The sequence below is a fragment of the Xiphophorus maculatus genome, chromosome 23 (genome assembly GCF_002775205.1).
Source record: "Xiphophorus maculatus strain JP 163 A chromosome 23, X_maculatus-5.0-male, whole genome shotgun sequence".
NCBI classification, from domain to species: Eukaryota; Metazoa; Chordata; class Actinopteri; order Cyprinodontiformes; family Poeciliidae; genus Xiphophorus; species Xiphophorus maculatus.
This window is the reverse complement of record NC_036465.1, coordinates 26286434-26305883: the sequence shown is the minus strand read 5'-3', so window position 1 is coordinate 26305883 and position 19450 is coordinate 26286434. Positions and strand designations below refer to the sequence as shown.

At 39.7% G+C, this 19450-nt stretch overlaps 1 protein-coding gene across 5 annotated transcripts; it reads right to left on the bottom strand.

Moving 5' to 3' along the window:
* Positions 1 to 646: 646 nt before the first annotated feature.
* LOC102228497 (cilia- and flagella-associated protein 100-like) lies at positions 647 to 19196 on the bottom strand. 5 transcript variants are annotated; one of them, XM_023328305.1, is made up of 17 exons: positions 19179 to 19196; positions 9372 to 9472; positions 8417 to 8479; positions 8270 to 8332; positions 8081 to 8175; positions 7740 to 7953; positions 6413 to 6477; positions 5946 to 6109; positions 5773 to 5853; positions 5292 to 5452; positions 5129 to 5165; positions 3506 to 3542; positions 3268 to 3422; positions 2945 to 3074; positions 1451 to 1653; positions 1276 to 1369; positions 647 to 1153 (listed from the first exon to the last, which is right to left on the bottom strand). In XM_023328305.1, exons 3-17 carry the CDS (start codon positions 8433 to 8435, stop codon positions 1028 to 1030), a joined length of 1644 nt encoding a protein of 547 aa, XP_023184073.1. In that variant the 5' UTR covers positions 8436 to 8479; positions 9372 to 9472; positions 19179 to 19196; the 3' UTR covers positions 647 to 1027. The 5 variants fall into 5 exon arrangements, with proteins under 5 accessions (XP_023184073.1, XP_023184072.1, XP_014330093.1 ...); XM_023328304.1 differs by lacking the exon at positions 19179 to 19196 and adding an exon at positions 13903 to 14027; XM_014474607.2 differs by lacking the exon at positions 19179 to 19196 and adding an exon at positions 9800 to 9873.
* Positions 19197 to 19450: the final 254 nt, after the last annotated feature.

The window sequence follows — 19450 nt, the reverse complement described above, 5'->3', positions numbered from 1 at the left end:
CATTTCAGAACAGAGGAGCAGAAAAGATTTAATTGTGGAGGAGATTAAAAAAAGCGATCAGTCCATCATGTCTGCAGCAGCATAAAGCATGAACATGTAATAAAGGACTGAGCATAAAGAGGGGAGAGAAAAGCAGCTGCAGTAAATTTTAACATGGGCTCTGTGACTTTAATTTATCAGAGTTGAGGGGTGACAGAAGTCTCCATGGTTAGTTTGGGTTGATTATTATAATCTGGCTTTATTTAGTTGTTGTTTGTCCAGTTCAGGTGGTTTTAATTAGTTTATATTTGCTCATTTTTATTAGTTATTATTAGTTAAATATTGCTTAGTTTTAATCGTAGTAGTAGTATTAGTTCTTTCTAAAAAAAAAAAAGTAAGGGCTGCACGGTGGCACAGTGTCTCCGTGTATGAATGGGTTCTCTCCAGGTGCTCCGGCTTCCCCCATTCAGTCCAACATCCATGTTCATCCATTACAAACTTTATCTCTGATTCCGAAATAGCTGCCAATATTTGAATATATACGTATATGCGACAGACTGGCGGCCTGTCCAGGGTGTACCCCGCCTCTCGCTGGAGATAGGAACCAGCACCCAAATGGATAGTTCTATTTTAGACTACTAAAAACACTCAGTATGCATTGTTTAATGTAATAAGTTTTATTAGGATAGTTGTGTGGGTTTGGTTGTATGACAGATGGTGGGTGTGTATTGTTCTTGACTTGTCGGGGTGTGATAGCACAGTAATATGTTTGGTCAAATGAAAAGAAACATTTCTTACAAATTTACAGTGAGGTGTTGCATCAAATAAACACCCAGAGCTAATGATATTCATGATTTCTAAACCTTTTGGTTTCTAGCATAGCATTATTGGTGGCAGCCGTTATCTGATAGGCACACTGGTGGGCCCGGTTAGAAAACCTGGTAATCAGCTGATCGTGCTTAGAAGGGGGCACAGGCAAAAAAAAAAAAGACATTCTTTCTCTGGTACTGTAAAAACAATTCCTCCACATCACTTCCTGTTGCCTTTGTCACTCCGTGTCATCCAAGCCAAAGAGGTAATCGTTGATGTCGTCCTCGGCGGGCTTGTTGTCCACATCGACGACCTCGACTTTCTTCAGAGCAGGCATGCACCTAGGCATGAGCTTCTTCCCACTCTGGAAAAAAAGGACAAAAACCGTGACTCCATCTGTCTCTCTCTCTGTCTCTAAAAATATCTTATTGTGTATTTCTATGTTGCTGCAGTAATACTCTGACTAATTAGAGGATTCAGACATACAATTTTCTTGGAGTCAGCCAAGGATCTCTCCAGATACCTCCTCATCCGTTCCTTTTGTTTCTCTCTCTGCTCCATCAGCTTTTCCTCACGCATCCTGAGTCACAGTGTGAGGACAGAGGGGCTAAATAAACCCTTGGATTGCCCGTTTCATTACACATCATACTCTCAGTGATACCTGCTCCTCTTCTCGCTCTCCTTGACCTTCTTAACCACCGCCAGTCTCTCTACTGGCATGCCTTCGAGGCTCTGCAGCAGCGAGAAGACGCGACTCTCGATTTTTGCCACCTTCTGCAAGGTGCTGAGGTCGGTGATCCTGTTTTCCACACAGCCGCTGTAAACCTCTGTCACCTTTTTATTGAGAGCGTCCAACATTTTGTCCTGGAAATCAAAAAAATACAAAAAAAAAAAAAAAAAACCCACCGCCAAGAGTTTAAATATAATAAATGCTTTGCTAACGACAAACAACTGGTATTTTAGTACCAGTTGTTTGTCAGACTCTCAGAATCTTGAGAGTCTGATGGAACTGCAGAAGACTGTTCATGTTTTTCATTCAGTCAATTGCATAAACGTTCCACAACAAAATGACCAGAGTTCAAGTATTTTTTTACATCTATTTTACGTCTTATTAGGAAATATGTGCTTTTTTTTCACTACAAAAACACAAAATCTTACAAGGTATTTTGGTCTAATTTCTGCCGCAAATATTTTAATGCACTTGAAATAAGACAAAAATTACCAGTAACATTTCAGCAAGCTATAGAAGTTTGTTTTTAGTGAATAATTCTTTAATATTGATGAAAAAGTATTCATTCCTGTGGTAGATTATTTCACTTATAACACTGGAAAAATGTCTTGTTATAAGTGAAATAATCTAATAATGGAACCAGTAATTTTTGATCAATACTAAGGAATTATTTAACTAAGATAAGCTCCTATGTTTTGCTGAAAACTTTACCTGTATGTTATTTTTGTCTTATTTCAAATGCACTAAGATACTTGCACACAAAACTTTACCAAAAAATACTTTTATAATAAAGATTTTGTCGTTTTTGCAGTGTTACAGTTCTCCAAAAACATTATCCTGTAGAAGAAAATACATACATCTTTTTTTTCTCAAAAGTTTGATGTTTTGTCTTTATTTTAAAACTTAAAAATATAAATTAAATGGTGCTTCTTTAAAAGTTACAAAGTATTTAGCAGTATATATTTATAAAAAACAAAGAGAGTTTTGTCAATGAATTAAACATGGCTCTTTGTAAAGGTATCACACCTCTGGTCAAGATGAATACTCTTGTGTTTGTCAAAAAAACAAAAGAAAAGAAAAAGTTACAAGCAGATGTTGGACGACGATTTAATCCCACATCTGACATTAAAAACCCGTCAGCTGTGTCCAAGGAGAACAAGAGAAGACAAATTGCTAAGCAAAATCTTCTGTTTTTCTGAACTTCGCTGAATTTCACAACTGCTCCAGATCAAACCTACAGCTATCGGAAAGAAGAAATTATTATGTTTCCCCCTACAGTGAACATCCTAATACAGAACAGAAAATTCCCCTGTTCCATTTGGCACTTTCTCATTCTTCAGAGCACTATCACTCTGAAATATGCATGCAAATATGAGTGCAGACTCTCCAGAAAAGGGGCCAGATATGCACATTTAGTGTCCTTACTTGGTCCTGTGAGCTCAGTGAAACATGAAGCTGGACCATCTGTTCCAGCTTCGCGCCTCTCGCCTTCTCTTTGTCGAGTTTCTGGTTCAGCTCTTTAATCTGCAGGGCTATCTTCTCCTCCTCGTTTTCACTTCACACACACGCACACACACACACACACGCACACACACACACACACACACACACACACACACACACACACACACACACACACACACACACACACACACACACACACACACACACACACACAGCAATGTAAACTTGGCGAATGGTTTAAATGATGCTGGAAAAAGGTGCAGGCTACTGAGTGCACCACTTACATCTTCCTCCTGGTTGTGTCCACAGTCTGCCGGAGTTTCGCCAGCGCCTCCCCCGCCCTCGCAGAGTTCTGAATCAGGGACAGGTTCTGCTCCGTCAGTTCCGACATCAGGTCCAGTAGCTGTTGGGGATCGGTGAAGTAAAGCTCTGGCTTATCCTGAATGGAGGAGGGACGGCAAAGGTGAAAAACTGCAGATAAACACTCCAAAGGTATGACGTTCTGGTGAAGGGCAAACTGACCTCTAAGCTGTCATAATCCAGTGAACACGTTTTCTCTCTGAAATGTATGAAGAGAGTTTTAAATGAATACGTTTCATAAATCATTCCCAATTTTCTACCACAAGAGGGAGCTGCACACAAGAAAACGCATGTCCAGAATTCAGTTATTAGTATAAACAGTTTTAATTGTGGAGTTGGGTAATGGTAAACATATCTACAAATCTGTTAAGCCTACAGCCAATATTTAATAACAATGTGTGTAGTTAAATAAAAGGTTAAGTAAAATTTTATTTAAGATTCTGTTGCTCCACAATCTATCAACATAAGTAGATTTGTCCCACTTTTACTTGCCAGTGCAATTTGCTAACTTTTCACCGATTTATCTGGAACTATTTTTCCAGCTAATAACATTCAAGACACACTCCAGTATTTGTTCAGTTATACTGTAATTTACCAAAAAAAAGAAATATTATATCTTGGTGTTTAATCTAAACTACGTACTCAAGAATCATGAGTTTAAAAATGCCGAAGCAAAAGAACGTAAAGGGGGAAAAAAGCTCGGCAAAAATTTGACAAAAACTCAAGTTCCGTGTTAAGCCTATCTTGTATTCATCTATCTTATGAATACAAGATAGATGTAAAAATATCTTTATTTTTCAGAAATTCTTTTTATGTTCTTAATAACAGCACATGAAATTAAGTTTAAAGATTTCTGACAATAATAATTGTGGTAATCTCTTTTACTTCCCAGGGTTTTTTGTTGCTGCTGCTGCAGACTCTTTATGAAGGCTAAGATGCTATTTTACTCACAAAAAGCCTTTTAAAATGTGACAGGCATTGATTAGAGTTTCATTTCATTCATTACTGTTACTTTACAGTAACTGGACAGGGTTTCTTCAGGTTTCGCTAGCTCAAATTTAAGACTTTTTAGACATTTCTGTCTGTGTCACGACAGAAATGCACAAAAGAGAATCGCATATATTTATATATATCTTTAAGAATGGAAAACCACTGAGAAGGAAATGGCACTCCTCGTGAGACTGACTATGAGATACTGTCAGATTCTTACGTAAGTTGAAGAGATTCATTTTCATTCCTTTTAATCTTTGTAACATCTCATTGGTTGGTAACAGATGTGAAGCCAGATGTGAAGACAAACATCGTCCTGTGAGCCACCAATAAATTTGCAGGTATCCATGATGGATGTAGTAACGCTAGCTGGCTAGCTAGCAAGAGTATACTGGCAGCATTTTGGCAGTAGCCTCAACCACATCGAGCCACAAAACGCAATGAAAATGTCTTTTGCCGAACAATAAAGTTAATAGAATATACCAGACTGAATGGTCCTACCATCACAAAATTTAAGACCTGTGATCAACTTATTTAAGGCCAACTTACATTTTAAAAATCCATTTAAGACATTTAAAGGCCTTCAGGTTAGCCACATGAATTGAAGACTTTTTAAAAGACTCTTTAAGGACATGCAGACACCTTGCTGCTAACAGTGAAAACTTAAACACATCCATTGACTGTTATATGGAAAACATGAACAAATTAGAATGTTCTGGTGTACAGCACAGAGTGCAGATGGTTAGAAGTGTGTGTTAGTGCTGTTACAGTGTGTCACTTTGAGTAGAGGACAACCTGGTCGCTCTGACAAGGGGAAGCTTCCTCTCCAAACCTGTGGATAGGCAAACAGGAGACACACAAATGAATGGTTGCTTTTAATCAGCAAAATGCATCTCGCGAGCAGAAACAATTAAATTAGCAATCAACCAGAGCAACGCCAAACTGTTATTCCAAATACCCGTCTCGGTGGGTTCCTGTCCATCATTCTGTTTGGACGACGTTTTAGTCTTTGAGTCTTTGCTCTTCTGCTCATCCTGCCACTCTGCGGGAGAAAGCCTGAACAGGAAGTCCTTGTATTTCAGGTAGTCTGTCAGAGCGTCTTCATACTTCTCAAGTTCACTGTGAAATAATAATAATAAAAAAAGCACAACACAGATCTCTAGTTGCAGTTTTCTCACCTGTCGGATACTTCCGCGCACTGAATAACGTCATATAACGCAACAAGTGTTTGTACTCTACGGACCTTCTCGTATTTTGCCACTTCATAACCAGAAGCTAGACGTCTAAAAAGTGTGTGGCAGATTTGTATTTCCCCCCTTTAACGCTGTTTGTTTTGTTTGGTTATTCACACATGAACAAAACTAACACTGTTCACGCTTTATTTCAGCAGGGGGAGAGAAGCAGGTCAGAGGTGAAGTATCAAAATGTGACACCGCTACCTTTGAATGGTCCTCATTTCAGCGGTCAGCTTCTTGATCACGGCATTCTTCTCCTGCTTGGACTTTTCCTCCCGCTCAAAACTGGAAGCGTACAGATGCGCGTGTTTGTTAGAACAATATCCTAAAACAACATCTTGTCGTCCCACAGTGAAGACGTTCACAGTTGCACCCACAGAGCTCTGGCTTCCACTGACTTCCTCTCATTCTCCCTGAGGAACTCTTCAAACTTTTGGTTGTCCCTTTCGATGAGCTTCTCAAGTTGTTTCAGCTTCCTTTCCTCTTTTGCAACGGCCTTCTCCATCTTCAGGATCTCAGAGCGTTTAGTCATCAGAGACAACTAAAAAAAAAAACAACCCAAAAGACAAGGAGGACATATTACCACCTGCCTCTATTATTCTCTTGGAATTCGGAGAATCGGTTTTCTGTAAAAAAGTAAGTAAAGCCATAACCTTTGCTTCGCTCATCTCATTAATAGGGAACATTTCAAGGCAAATCTGAAGTCTTCTTGAGATTTCACTGTTTACTTTAGAATGTTCCCTTAATTGAAACTAAAATGCGAATGGTGTTTGTTTGGCGCCAGGATTAGACAGACTCTGTCTGCGAGTCCAAATCCACCAAATCCACCGTCTAAACAGTTCACCTCCAAGACTGCTTGTTGCCGTTCCATGAGGAGTAATTCATGTCTGCTTTCTTTTGTGAGTTTCTCTGTTGAGACAGGAAAAGACGACAGCTGAGTTCTGCAGGAAGTCAAAAAATGGCATTTTTGACAAATGTGGACAAATTTGTTGACGCCCACGGTAAAATGCATGACAAGCTCCTAAACGACGACCTGAGAGGTGCATCTTTGACCACTTCTCTTGACATCTCTTTCTCTCTCTTGATTCCCCCAGTCCCCCAGTTGAAAGTTTTCCCTTACAAAAAAATCCCATGAAATTCACATGTGATCACATGTGGTTCCCATTTTCCACATGTGATAAAGTATTTTGTTCATGTGATCCATGGTTTATTCAACATGGGATCACATATTTCTCACATGTGGCCTTAGTTTATGTGCCTCTGGCATAACTTAAATAAATGTTAAGTTATGCCAGAGGCACAGAAACTTCAACTTTAAGACAAAGAGACACTTATATTTATGTGTTAATAGAAATATTTAATAATAATGCAAAGTATATAGTTAACTCAAAAAATAATCAACTGGTGTGAAATAAAAGTTTAAAATGCTTTATAAAATAATACTATATATATACTGTATATACTGTATATATACATATCAGATATCAGAAGCATTTCAGGAGTTAAAACTTGAACTCATGTCCCAGCAAGATTTTGGCTTGGCACCAAAATACATTAAAGCTCTGTTGTTATTGGTTCAGGTCTAGAATCAGAACCAAACGTGGAGTTTTTCTGCTCCTCCAATCTGGAATAAACTCCCAGAAAACTCCCAAACTACCAGAACACTGAGTTCCTTTAAATCAAAACCTATTTGTTTAGAATTGTTTTTGGTTAATAATAACTGGAACATCTGTAGTCCATATTCCCACTTTTTTTTTTTTTTTTTTACTTTCCTTCATTATGACACTGCAGTGCAACGTTTTATGCTATTGTCATGAAAAGCACTTTGAATTGCCTAGTGGCCGAAATGTGATGATGATAACCGAGATTTACATTTATCATGTGATAACTGAATCGTTACGTTGTTATTGTTCCAGTAATCGCGCCACAGGTTATTGTTTTGTTAGAAACAAACCTTTCATGACGTGGAATTTCTTTTCCACTGAATAAAACTCAGGATTTTCCTTAAATTTTCCATGAAAGATTACGCTACCGCCATAAAAGAAAGACTTCTTTTTTTTTTTTTTTTTTCAAGGCTCTTTACACAATTTTATCACGGGCGTCAATAGAAACACACACAACTGATTAACATTGTATAAAAGCTGAACTTCTCCACCCTTCCCTCGCGTTACCTCCTTTCGCCGTGGTAATTTTCAGCTCGTGTGTGCTCGGTGTTTGTTTAGGGAAAGCTGCTTTGCTCCTGATTTGCTTCAGACTTTCCTTCTTCTCGTTTTCCTCCTCCTCCTCCTCCAGTTCTCCCACCAGCTCATTCTTCAGCTTGGCCAGGGCTCTCGCAGCGTGGGTTGCCTTTTCTTCAATTGGCAGCGCCAGAAATTTTCGCATCTCCTGAGCACCAAAAAAAAACAAAAACAAAAAAAAAAAACAAAGTGGTTGGGGGGAGAGAAGCATGACTTTGACACGACTAAATCCTTTTTTTTTTTTTTTTTTTTTTTGCGACTAAGCACACACAGACCTCTCTACGGTTTGCCGTTTCCTCTGAACTCAGCGCAAAAGCCGTCTTGTTGTTTGGCACTTTATATGGGCTCTGCTGTGCCCTCCTCCTCATTTCTGCACACAGGAATGAAGAAAAAAAAAAGAGCACATGTGCTAATAGGAGTTTAATTATCTCTCTTTTTTTCATCGGAGATTTGTCATTTTATACCTGCTTTTTGCAATTTAGCAGCAACATCAGCCTCTGAAACCAAAGCCCTGTCTGCTCCGTCAGCTGAAAACACAAATGTCGTAACGGTACAGTGGGTGTGCTGGTATATTGCAAGTGTGAAAGCTTGGCATCCTACCAGAAACGTACAGGGATGTGGCGAAGACATTTTTATTTCTGTTGTCCAGAGCCACACCAGCTCACCCCTTAATTCTGCCGTAAAAAAAAGACACATAAAACAAAAGGTAGAAAAATCAAAGGTCAAGTATTGGTATTAATCAAAGCATCATTGAGATTGTTTTGTATTGATGTTGTTTGTATAAATCTTTTTTCAAGGTTCGCATCCTTGTAGCCTATTTATTTGTTGTATTTTGGTTGCAAAGCGTATGGATGCCTGATAAGAATAACTTTGTTTCATGTTATGCGTTTGATGTAGCGAAGCTCATATGTAAATATTTTCTTCTTAAATCTACAAAATAGCTCTCACTGTGGCTCACTCAAGTCCCATGGGCTTTGAGATATTGTTTCCTGAATGATAAATGAGTCAATGATTTGATTTCTCATCCATTCTTAAACATCCCAAGATCAAATTATTTTTATTCAGCAGGCCCAGCAGTATTCAGGCCGAGGTGTAGTTAGTGAAAGCTGAACTTGGTTTTCCCTAAAATGTTTGTTAATCTACAAGTAAATCTCGATTAATTCATTACGGCAATAAATTTTCACAATTTTCCCCCTATAAAAAAGAGATTGTTTGAAAACTTTAAATCAATTATATGACTAGAACATTTAAATGTGACAAAAAGCAAAAAAAAAAAAAAAAAAAAAAAAAAAAAAAAAAAAGGCTAGCAATTTGAAGTAGGTTTATACCGTTTTTTTTTTTTTTTTTTTTTTTTGCCTAAAACAACTTAAAAAACAGCTAACAGTGTAAGCTAAATACAGGCTTTGCCAAGCTAGCCTAAATTTTTCCCATTTTCCTGAAGAACAAACAGAAGGAAAAAACAACAAGATTAAGAACGCGTCTAACGCTTGATGCAAATAACAAAACGTCATCCTACCACGTGACCAGGTTGGTTTTAATGACTTACAAACCGAAGAATTTACCTACCTCGAAGATTCTAGAAGGACTCGTGTTCTGTTGCCATGGCAACCGGTGCCTCTGCGGTCTCTTGCGTATGATTCTGTCAACTACTTCCGTGTTTTCTGTGACTTCAGAACAAGACAAACCTTATTATTATTATTATTATTACTTACAAGCAAGAAAGAAAATGCTTTAAATCCCTGATAAAACTTTCATAATTTGAAAGGTACTGCTAAACTTTCATCTTGTTACGTTTCTTTTTTTTTTTTTGGATAACAAAAAAATAAATGACTTTTTTTTTCGAGTCTAAGAAAAATGCTGCTTGCTTGTAAAGTCAGTCGAAAATAAACGTCTCTCGATAAAAAAGCAACAGGAAGAAGCTGCTATTCTGCATCTATTAATGAAAGCTACCTCAAACACTATTTTAATTTGCTGTTAATAAATAGCAGACCCACCACAACGCTGCTCCTAAGCAAAGAAACAAAAAAGAGAGAAGAGAGTTGTGAGACAGACTTTGTGTACCGCTGTCATAGCAACTGCTGCCTTTGCAGTTCCTCGGGAATTTTTGCCAATTACCTCCATGTTTTCTGCAGCTCTAAAACTGTCAACTGAAAGTCTAACCAAGTTAATTGAACCAACTTGTAAAAACACCGCCCTCTTGGTGCCATTTCTTTAAAATGCAGCAATTAGAAACGAAAACTTTTAAGCTTGCCATTTGAGGACCACGCTCTCTCCACTAGATGGCAGCCAACCATTACATTCAAACTGCAGCAAAACTTAAAATAATCTCCTCGGTGTGTACAGAGTCACCGCTTTCAGGCACATTCCAGATTAAAAACTTTGTTGCTACCAGGACACACCGGCACGTTCTTTATATAAGTAGAATCTGAAACAGTTCTCGCTTCCTTCAAAGTGTTGATCACCAACATTTGTCTTAGTCTGTGCGGTGTGCCAGTGAATAAACTTAGAACACCATACTGTACATGGCATCCCACGCATCCACACATGACCCCGCACATCTCTGCTCAACATAGCAGCCCACGCACTACAGTTGCTTGTAGGAAATCCCGCTGTCAGATTGTCGGGTTAAAGTATCACTCACTCACACACACACACACACACACACACACACACACGCACGCACATGGGCGAGCGTTGGCTCATGCGCCAGCAAAAGGCCACGTTGTTGTGTAAGAAAACATTCATATGTAGGAAACCGAATCTGAAGATTCCCTTCTTCACTTCCCTTTTTAGGACAGTGAAATTCAACCATGCTCTGCTTCTGAATACCTTTCATCAGCAGGCTATTTTTTTCCAGCACTATCATTGTTCTGCAATAAAGACAAACGATTGATAATCTATGAAAATGACATAAATGCAGCCGGTGTCTTTCACAGCAATGCGTCAGCGGTTTGAGGATTACAGATTGTTCTTCCTCTGCTCATGGACATTTGGGATTATATAAGTTGTAAACAATCAGCCATGATATGCTTTCCTTTAAGCAATTATCTGCCTGCCAACTCTTGTAATATGAAGTTAAAAAAACAACAAAAAACACTGAAATGACAGGAGAAACAGAAGAATGGATTACTCAAGTGGCACATTTTCTCTGGGTCAGCTCAAGAGTCAATGAGAAATTGTCAGGTCTCGCCATTTCCCTCCCCGCACCCTCCTCGCCCCATTCGGGTCTTGCACTCGGTTAAAGGCGGGCTGAAGAGAGAAGAATAAATCTGATCTGCTGTCACGAAGCAAACACGAGAGCCGCGTCAGAGCTGCCGGGCTGTCAGGCAGCTGTGGAGGCAGACTGAGCTGCTTGAGATTTTCAAACTCAGACAGCATTCGTAGGGCAGCAGCAGCAGCAGCAGCAGCAGCAGCAGCAGCAGCAGCAGCACTGTTTGTCGTATACGCATAGAAAGCTTCTCCTTCCATGATCCAACAGCTACTGGTTTCATGTTGATCACACTATGTAACCACAACCACTGTGTGAAAACCTCCATTTGAAAAAAACAAACAAAATCAAGCAATGATGGCTAATAACCTTTATGCAGCTTGGCTATATACGCTACGCATTATGGAAGACAAAAAGGGCAAAACTTTTTCTAACAAAATTTGTCTTTATAAGGATGTTCCAAACAATCCCATAATCTTATGAAATCCTGCTAATATAATGTAACCAACAGCGATTACAGGAGTTGTTTTTTCCCCTGCCGTTACATTAATTCAGTCACATGATTTGCTCGTCTGTATTTTGGAGTGAAAGATTTCTTGCCAGAAACTTGTACAAATGATGGAGGAGCATCCATCACCTGTGGCTCAACTTTGTTTTTTATGTGACATGGGATTTAAATAGTTGGTACCCCTTTGCAATGAGTCTCTGCTTATAGATGTCTAATAAATAGTTAATATATATATGTTATTAATTAGCCTCTAAACACTTTATAACTCACAAATTACTGTTTGTTAGGCATTAATTAAAGGTGAGAAGTTGAACTGTAAATTTTATCTGGAGATAAGCCCAATAAAACTTGTAAACATATATTTTTTTATATAGTATCCTTTTCATTCTTAATTAATGCATAATAAACAGTTATTAATGATTTATAAAGTGTTTATAGCTGAATGGCTAACATATCTACAAACTATGTATTAGTCATCTATGAAAATGTAAAGTGGTACCAAATATTTAAAGGAGCAACCTAATCATGTATTTTTCTCACCCCCAAAAATATAAACTTATATTTACAACTACATGATGAATAATGGATTTTTGTTGCAAGATTTCAGAGAATACAAAAGTTTACAAAAGATTATATCAGACAAAACGCCCCGGTCATTATGGGCAGCTCTTCTTCTTTGTTTGCATTTGGGTCAGTGACATCACAAAAGGTACAAGCAGCAAGCTAATGCACTGACCTTTGACAAAATTTTGACGTGAACTCTGAAGAATTTAAGTTGCGCTTGAGTTGCGAAACGTTTAACAAGATTTTGAGCCTGAATTTGGTCTATTTGACCTTTGAACTTTAACTGGTACAAAACAGTTTACATTCCTGGTCTCCGTGTGTATTCTCCACTCGTACAATGAGTGAATCCGGTGCTAAGCTTGTGAAAAACTAAATAGCTACGTATGCCTGGACAATGCATGCAGCCTGAACTCAGACTTCTTTAACATATCCGTGCATCTTCTGCATTTCTTGAACCACTTCCTTGTGTTTTGTTGATGCCAAACGTTACAGAAATCCATGCGGCTGAAATGTCTTGCTGCGGCCATACAAAACACAAAAGAACACAGTTGAAGGTGTAATCCGATCAAAAGCATTCAAACAATGAGAGAAAAGCAACAAACAACACAACAGAACGGCGGCTTTTCAGCCTTTGCCTTATGTGATGTCATCAGTCACATTCGTGTGGCAGCTTGCTTCTGTTGAGCTTCATCAAATAACAATTTACAACAAGCTACCAAAAAAAAAGGACATGTTGTTCTATAGGTGACTAACTCTTTCACAGACCAGACTGGATTACAACTTTAATTTTCTTTTACAAAAAATAATCCTTGGCAGAGATTTTACTAGTCCCCACCCCTTCAGTAGGAACAAATGGATTTTGTCTTATTTGAAGCGCAGCTAAAATCGCTGTTATATCATAGCGACTTTCCCGTCAGAGACTGCCGAATGTAATGAGTTTCCGTTTTTGCATTGTATGGTACGGCGTGCGTGTGTGCGTGCGTGTGTGTGGGTGTGTGTGTGTGTGTGTGTGTGTGCTCACGGTCGATTCCGCCATGTGCGTGACTTTTACTTCACCTGTAGGCCATCATGCATGTGACAAAGTGGAAACGTGAAGGGTTAAATTAAATTTAAATGACGTGTACCGTTAATCGTCAGGAATGAAGTTAACAACGAAGAGAGCACGAGCTAAAACCAACATCTTGTGTGTGAATACTAGCGAGACAATATTATTTTCTTTTTAAAAGCAGCTGCTGCGTGACTTCAGAGAGCCTGTCATTTCTGCCTCTTTGGCTGTCAAAGCCCACGCCTTCTCTAACACTGATAACATAGTTTTATTTATTTATTTATTTTTTACTTCTGCCTCTTTTGTGTTGGCATTTCGATTTCCGGTTTCCAATAATAATCCGGTCATTTGTAAGCGTTTAACACAACGCGGAGGGGCCATCATTAGCAAATCCTCGGAACGTAAGGAACACACTCGATTGATTATATCTGGTGTTCTGATTATCCCTGCCTCAACTCCCCAACAATCCGTTTAATTGAATGAATTATTGCACTGTGAATTGGGACTTCGGAAACACTCTTTTCTAAATATAGGAGACAGTGAAGCAAGCCTAATGCTGGTTTGCAGAGTATAATTATTTGGTCGGGAAGCCGAGTGGAGCTCCGGCTTGACACAAAGCACAGAAATCGAGACATAATTCAAATCCTCCACATGTCTGTCTGTCTGTCTGTTGTAAAGGATGTCGATAAAAAAAACCAAAAACAACGCAAGACAAGTTCATTATTCCTCTAGCTTCTGATGACCGTCACCGCTAAGTCACAAAGACTATTACCTCTGCTTCCTGTTTTCTCCAGTTTTCGAGGGCAAAATGTAGAGTCTACTCAAAAAATACATAGAACCAGAAAAGGAAATTAGCAAAACAAACAAGCTGAGTAGGTCCTAAGTGGCGCGAGGCCAGCTAACAGGTTTTCAATCATAGTCCTCTGAACGTCCCGCCAGTTGGGCTTTTTAGGATAATGGGACCGGACAGACCGCGTTAAGTCTGTAAAAGTAAAGCAAAACCAGGAAGTGGGAAGGTATTTATATCCACTGTACTGAAAGACACCATAACCATTTCTCACTGTGATGTGAAATCAGGGTAAGCATTCTTATTTGGGGCCTGCCCATATGGCAGGCCCCTATTGTTCTACACCTCAAAATAATTGCCCCTTCCTACTACCGTTAATGCGGCTCGTACCGCTGCGTGCCCCCTCACAATATATATATCAAAACGTGCGGCTCAGTCCCGTGAGGGGAGCTATTACTTTTGTTGGCATTTTGAGTAACTGTGGCGACATAATTAACAAAAACGAGTCAAATTTAACTCAAAACAAAAGTCTGACACAAAACAGTGTCAGACTCAAAATAGACAGAATTTAGTCTGCCTCTCTGAGCTGCTCTTTAGAACCACAGTGATGGCAGAACGTCAGAACTACAGACATGGCGGAACAACTGCTATAAACTCATTGCATCTCTGAATGTTGCTGTTTATGTTATATCTTATATGCATATCATCAAGTGGTGGCAAAAGCAACAAAAATCTAGTGTGCTCTGGACTTAAGATGGAGTACATGCACACATATTCATGACATACTTTGATTAAACTAATTTATCTCCGGTGTGATTCCAGTACCAAAAAATTAACTTTATACCAGGTGAGTCTCTCTAACCTGAGAATGTGAACCTGTACTGGGCTGATTCTGTGCCTTCAAATAATTTTAACAATAATTCTGGAAAAGATTCATAACTTATAACTATGAAACAGGAACAGGTCTGAAAAACAGCCTGTGTGCTACACTCAAGAGAGAGATTCATTTGATGCATCAAAGAGTGATGTCATCACTGCTGATGTCATTGTTACCAGTGGTACTGAACATTCTACTGATGCATTAACATCAAACACGTTTTGAGCGTCAGGCGAGTCTGGTTTATATTCAAAGTCTATGTGAAGCATTGGATGCGCTAGATGTGTCAAACGCTCCAAATGGTTCAAATTGCGCCGCGCTAGAGGCTTGAAGCGCGACGCAACGGCCCTCGACGCGCCTCCACATAGACTTTGAACGCAAACCAGCTGCGCCTGACGTTCAAAACGCATTTGGTGTGAACGCATCATTATATGTCCAGTGTCACATTAGGTCAGTGCTTCTCAATTCCAGTCCTCAGGCCCCTCTGCTCTGCATGTTTTAGATGTGTCTCTGTTCCAGACAGCAGTCATCAAGTACTGCAGTAGCATGTTAATCACCCACAGATTCAGTCCAGGTGTGTGGCAGAAGGGGAACACCTAAAACATGCAGGGCAGGGGGGGCTGAGGACCAGAATTGAGAAACACTGCATTAGTTCCATCATATTAGGACCAGGCTTTGGTCCTAATATGATGGACTCATTGCTTTGGGTCAGGGGTAACGTTTAGAGGTAAGATGCTAATTAAGTTTTAGATAGGGTTAGGGTTAGGAATAGGGTAGTATGTGTAGGGTTATTGAAAATGTGTGGATTAGGCAAAATCGCAGCTACTAAAATGAAGGAAATCAATGCAAAGTTCTAATATGGGTTGAAATAGTTTTGACAAACCTGTACAGCATTTTGTTTTCTAAATCATTATAAACAATGATGATATAATATTAGGGTGTTTTTCTGCCAGTTGCGTAGCTGCAGTACACTAGTAGTCTAATGTGTTGAATGTGCTGAGACACATTCAACACATTAGAAACCAATCAGAATCAAAGGTTTGCCTTTTGGTTCTGATTGGATGTTTCTGGATAGTAGCAGAGCTAGATGCATTTTTGCAGATTCTCTGTTTCATATTCTACTGTCAGACACTTTTAACAAATATTCATTCATCCATCATCTAACACACTTATCCTTGCACACACACATTCACACCTTAGGACAATTTAGAGAGATCAATTAATCAAGCAATTAATGCCGAGTGTTAGCAAAACCTGGGTTTTGCCTAACCTAGTACCACCCAGGTGGTACTAGGTTAGTACCACCTGGGTGTGGGTCGGCGTAAAGGCCGAGCCGGGCATAGATTGGCCTTCACGCCAATGCCAACATGAAGCCCCTTCATGCAACCAGTGGAGGTTGGTCGCATGGACGTCTGTCTTTCCTCGGACCTCCATGTTTGTGTGGAGGTTTGGCTTTGCGTGGACTCCTCTGATTGCAACCTGGGTGTGGGTCGGTGCAAAGGCTGAGCCACGCTATGCATGGAGACCCCTGATTGATTGGAGGTCTGTATTTTGTTAGACCTCCCTGATTGATTGGAGGTCTGTCTTTCGTTAGACCTCCCTGATTGATTGGAGGTCTGTCTTTCCTCGTACCTCACTGATTGATTGGAGGTCTGTCTTTCCTTGAACTCCTCTGTTCGTAGGGAGCCTTCTATTTGCAGGGGGACCTCTGGTTGGGTGGAGACTCTAGGACGGTTGTTTGCCAGAGCAAGTTTTAACTTCACCTTGAGGTCTGCAACCTGACCCTGCAGAGATTTCACCATCTCCTCCTGGGCTTTGAATTTGGAAGCTTGCTCTGTGTGACTTTTGAGCTGTTCCTCATATTTAAGTCTCACTCTATATTCTTCAACCATTACTTCTATCAGACCTTTGTTGCGGGAGGCATATTTTTCAGCCTCCCTCTTGAAGTAATCCAGCTGTTGAAGGATGCTCTTGTCGGCTGTAACTTTGGAAGAGTAAGAAACCTTTGACACATCTTTAATCTCTGGCACGTTTCTTTCATGTTCACGTTTGACTCGCAGGTGATGTTCTTTTACTACCATTTTTTGCAGTTTCTCAATCTCCTCCTGCTGTGATTTGACTTCAGCCTGATATGCAATCCTTCGGTCTCTTTCCTCATGGAGATCAAAAGTCTTACTCTGCAACTCTTTTTTAAGATCGTCTACCTGCTTTGTGAGATCGATGACGTGTTGGCTTGTTTCTTCCACAACTTCCACTGAGGGGGTGATTTCGAAGCCAGCAGAGGGAGTTGTTTCCTGCTTGACTTCCAATGATGTTGGACTCTCAAAGTTGCCAGAAGGACCTGATTCCCCCTGGATCTCTGCGGATTCATCTTCCGGCTTAATGGGGCTGTCGCTGTCATCTTCAAAAGAAATGACTGCGTCGAAGTCGACTTGGATGTTGAGGTCCATCATGTCGACCCATGAAAGCTCAGGTGGAAAAGCTTCATGTTCACAAACAATCTGTTGTTGCTTCATGTCGATGTTCTGGTAAATTCTTGCTTCTCTGAAAGGCGTGTAATATCTGGAATCGATATCCCGCTTGTTTCAATTAATTTCGAACGTGCTCTGAAGAGTGATCTGTCGCGATAGAACTGTGGAACAGGTCTGAGAAAACGCTGTCTGCGAGCTACATTCAAGAGAGAGACTCCTTTGTGGTATCATAGAGTGACGTCATAACCGCTGATGTCATTGATACCATTGGAACTGAACATTCTATCCACCTTATTACTGGGAGGCTTACTGGGGAAACGATTAAGGGTGTTACTTCCGTCGCCCACCAGAAGTAGAAGTATTTCATTGTAATTTGGAGGGTTTTTGGCTAATCTATATTCATGATAGAAGTTACATCTCTGTTTTCAGTTATTGTACAATATTTAGTAAACTTGTTCATGGACACTGTCTGCTATCAGAGAGCTATTCAGTACAGAGAATTGTAATTATGAGCTTAATCACGGGGAGCAACAGCGACACCGCGTTAAGTTTTGTAACAGAATTTCAAAAGAAAAGCCTAAATATTCCTCTCAGGGTAGTGCTAACTAATATTAGCCTTTACTATCTTTTTTCTCTCAGGTTATTGCACTGCCCTGACAGTAACAAGACAGTAAATTAACATTAGCACAAACCTTTGCATTTCACTGCCCCCATTAGCATTAGCCTTTTTCCCTAAAAGAAGCTTTTAGCTATTTTTCTTATTTATTAGCCATGCTTAGTACACTGAATGGAGTGATGCTCCACATGCTACTGACAGCATTTTGGCTAATGTTAGCAGTTCGGCTCATTTTAACTTGTACACTAATTTCAACATACTGAATGGTATAAGTCCATGTTACTCAACATGTTTGTCAATCTCCACATGCTATTGAGTACACTGTAGCTTACTTTAGCATTGATGCTAATTTGTAGCATCAGAACGCCCACGAAGTGTGCCAACCGACAGGCACACTTTGGCAGGCCCCGTTTAAATTTCTTCAGAAATTTTCTAGTTAGGACTACTAAAATTGTGTATGTTGGCTGAAAGGCAAGATGTAAAATAGCTTTAGAGACATTTCGTGATTTAAAAAAAAAAAAATTCACAGTTAGCTTACAGTAAGTAAGTATTTATGAAGGGCTATGTAACCGCAGGGAAGTTGTCACCCCGCCCTCCTCCCCACCTTATTCAAATTAAACAAAATTTGCGGCAAAAAGTTTGTGCGGCAAAAAGTTTCGTCTGTGCTGCAATCATTTTAAAGATATTATTAAATGTTTTCTGGCTCCTTTAGAGGTCATCAAAGGTCAACCAGTCCCCGCCACAGTTACAAAATCAAACAAATTTGGTATTAGTTGGTGTTCGACTAGAATTTTAGCAGCACAAGCACAGCACAATTCATTTACATCAATTTTGTTGACGTGTTGGGGGAAAGGGCAAGTTGATTTCTCATTACCTCTGGAAACCTTTTCTTTAAAAAAAAAAAAAAGCTTGAAAATGACAACGGCACAAACAAAAAATTTTGCAGCACAAAAGTAGCACAGTTGATTGACACCATATTTCATCGGATTTTGTAAATGTGGGCTGACATTTGACGACCTCTGGAAACATTTATTAATACTTTTTTAAATGATAGCGCCACAAACGATTGCTGCACAAACGCAGCACAAATGTCTGACACTAATTTCGTTTTAATTTGAAGAAGGTAAGAGTGCGGCAGGGTCAACTCCACTCAGGTAGCGCACCCTTATTTGACCATTTCTTTAAAAGGAAATCCAAGAAAAAGTCAAGAAGAGAAGAGTTTCTTTTGTTAAAACCTCTGGTTGCCTGACGGTCCCACACTCTCCTGCTCAAAAATCTGAACGTGTGAATGACTTACAGGTCTACCACTGGGAGAGAGCAGCTGGATATTTGAGTGGAGGGGGGATCCCGTCCACAATTTTCGGCTCGGTCCCAGCAGAATTAATCCAAGCGTAATTAAAAACCCGTTAGCAGACGCAGGCCTGGTCTTGTGCGGGGGGGAAACAAATGCACTCTGGAAATTGGCAGCAAAATAAAAGACCTAAAAAGAAGCAGAGACGTGAAAAATATTAATCAAACTTTTAAAATGAAAGGAAATGTGACATTTCAGTAGCATTGTTTAGGCCACTC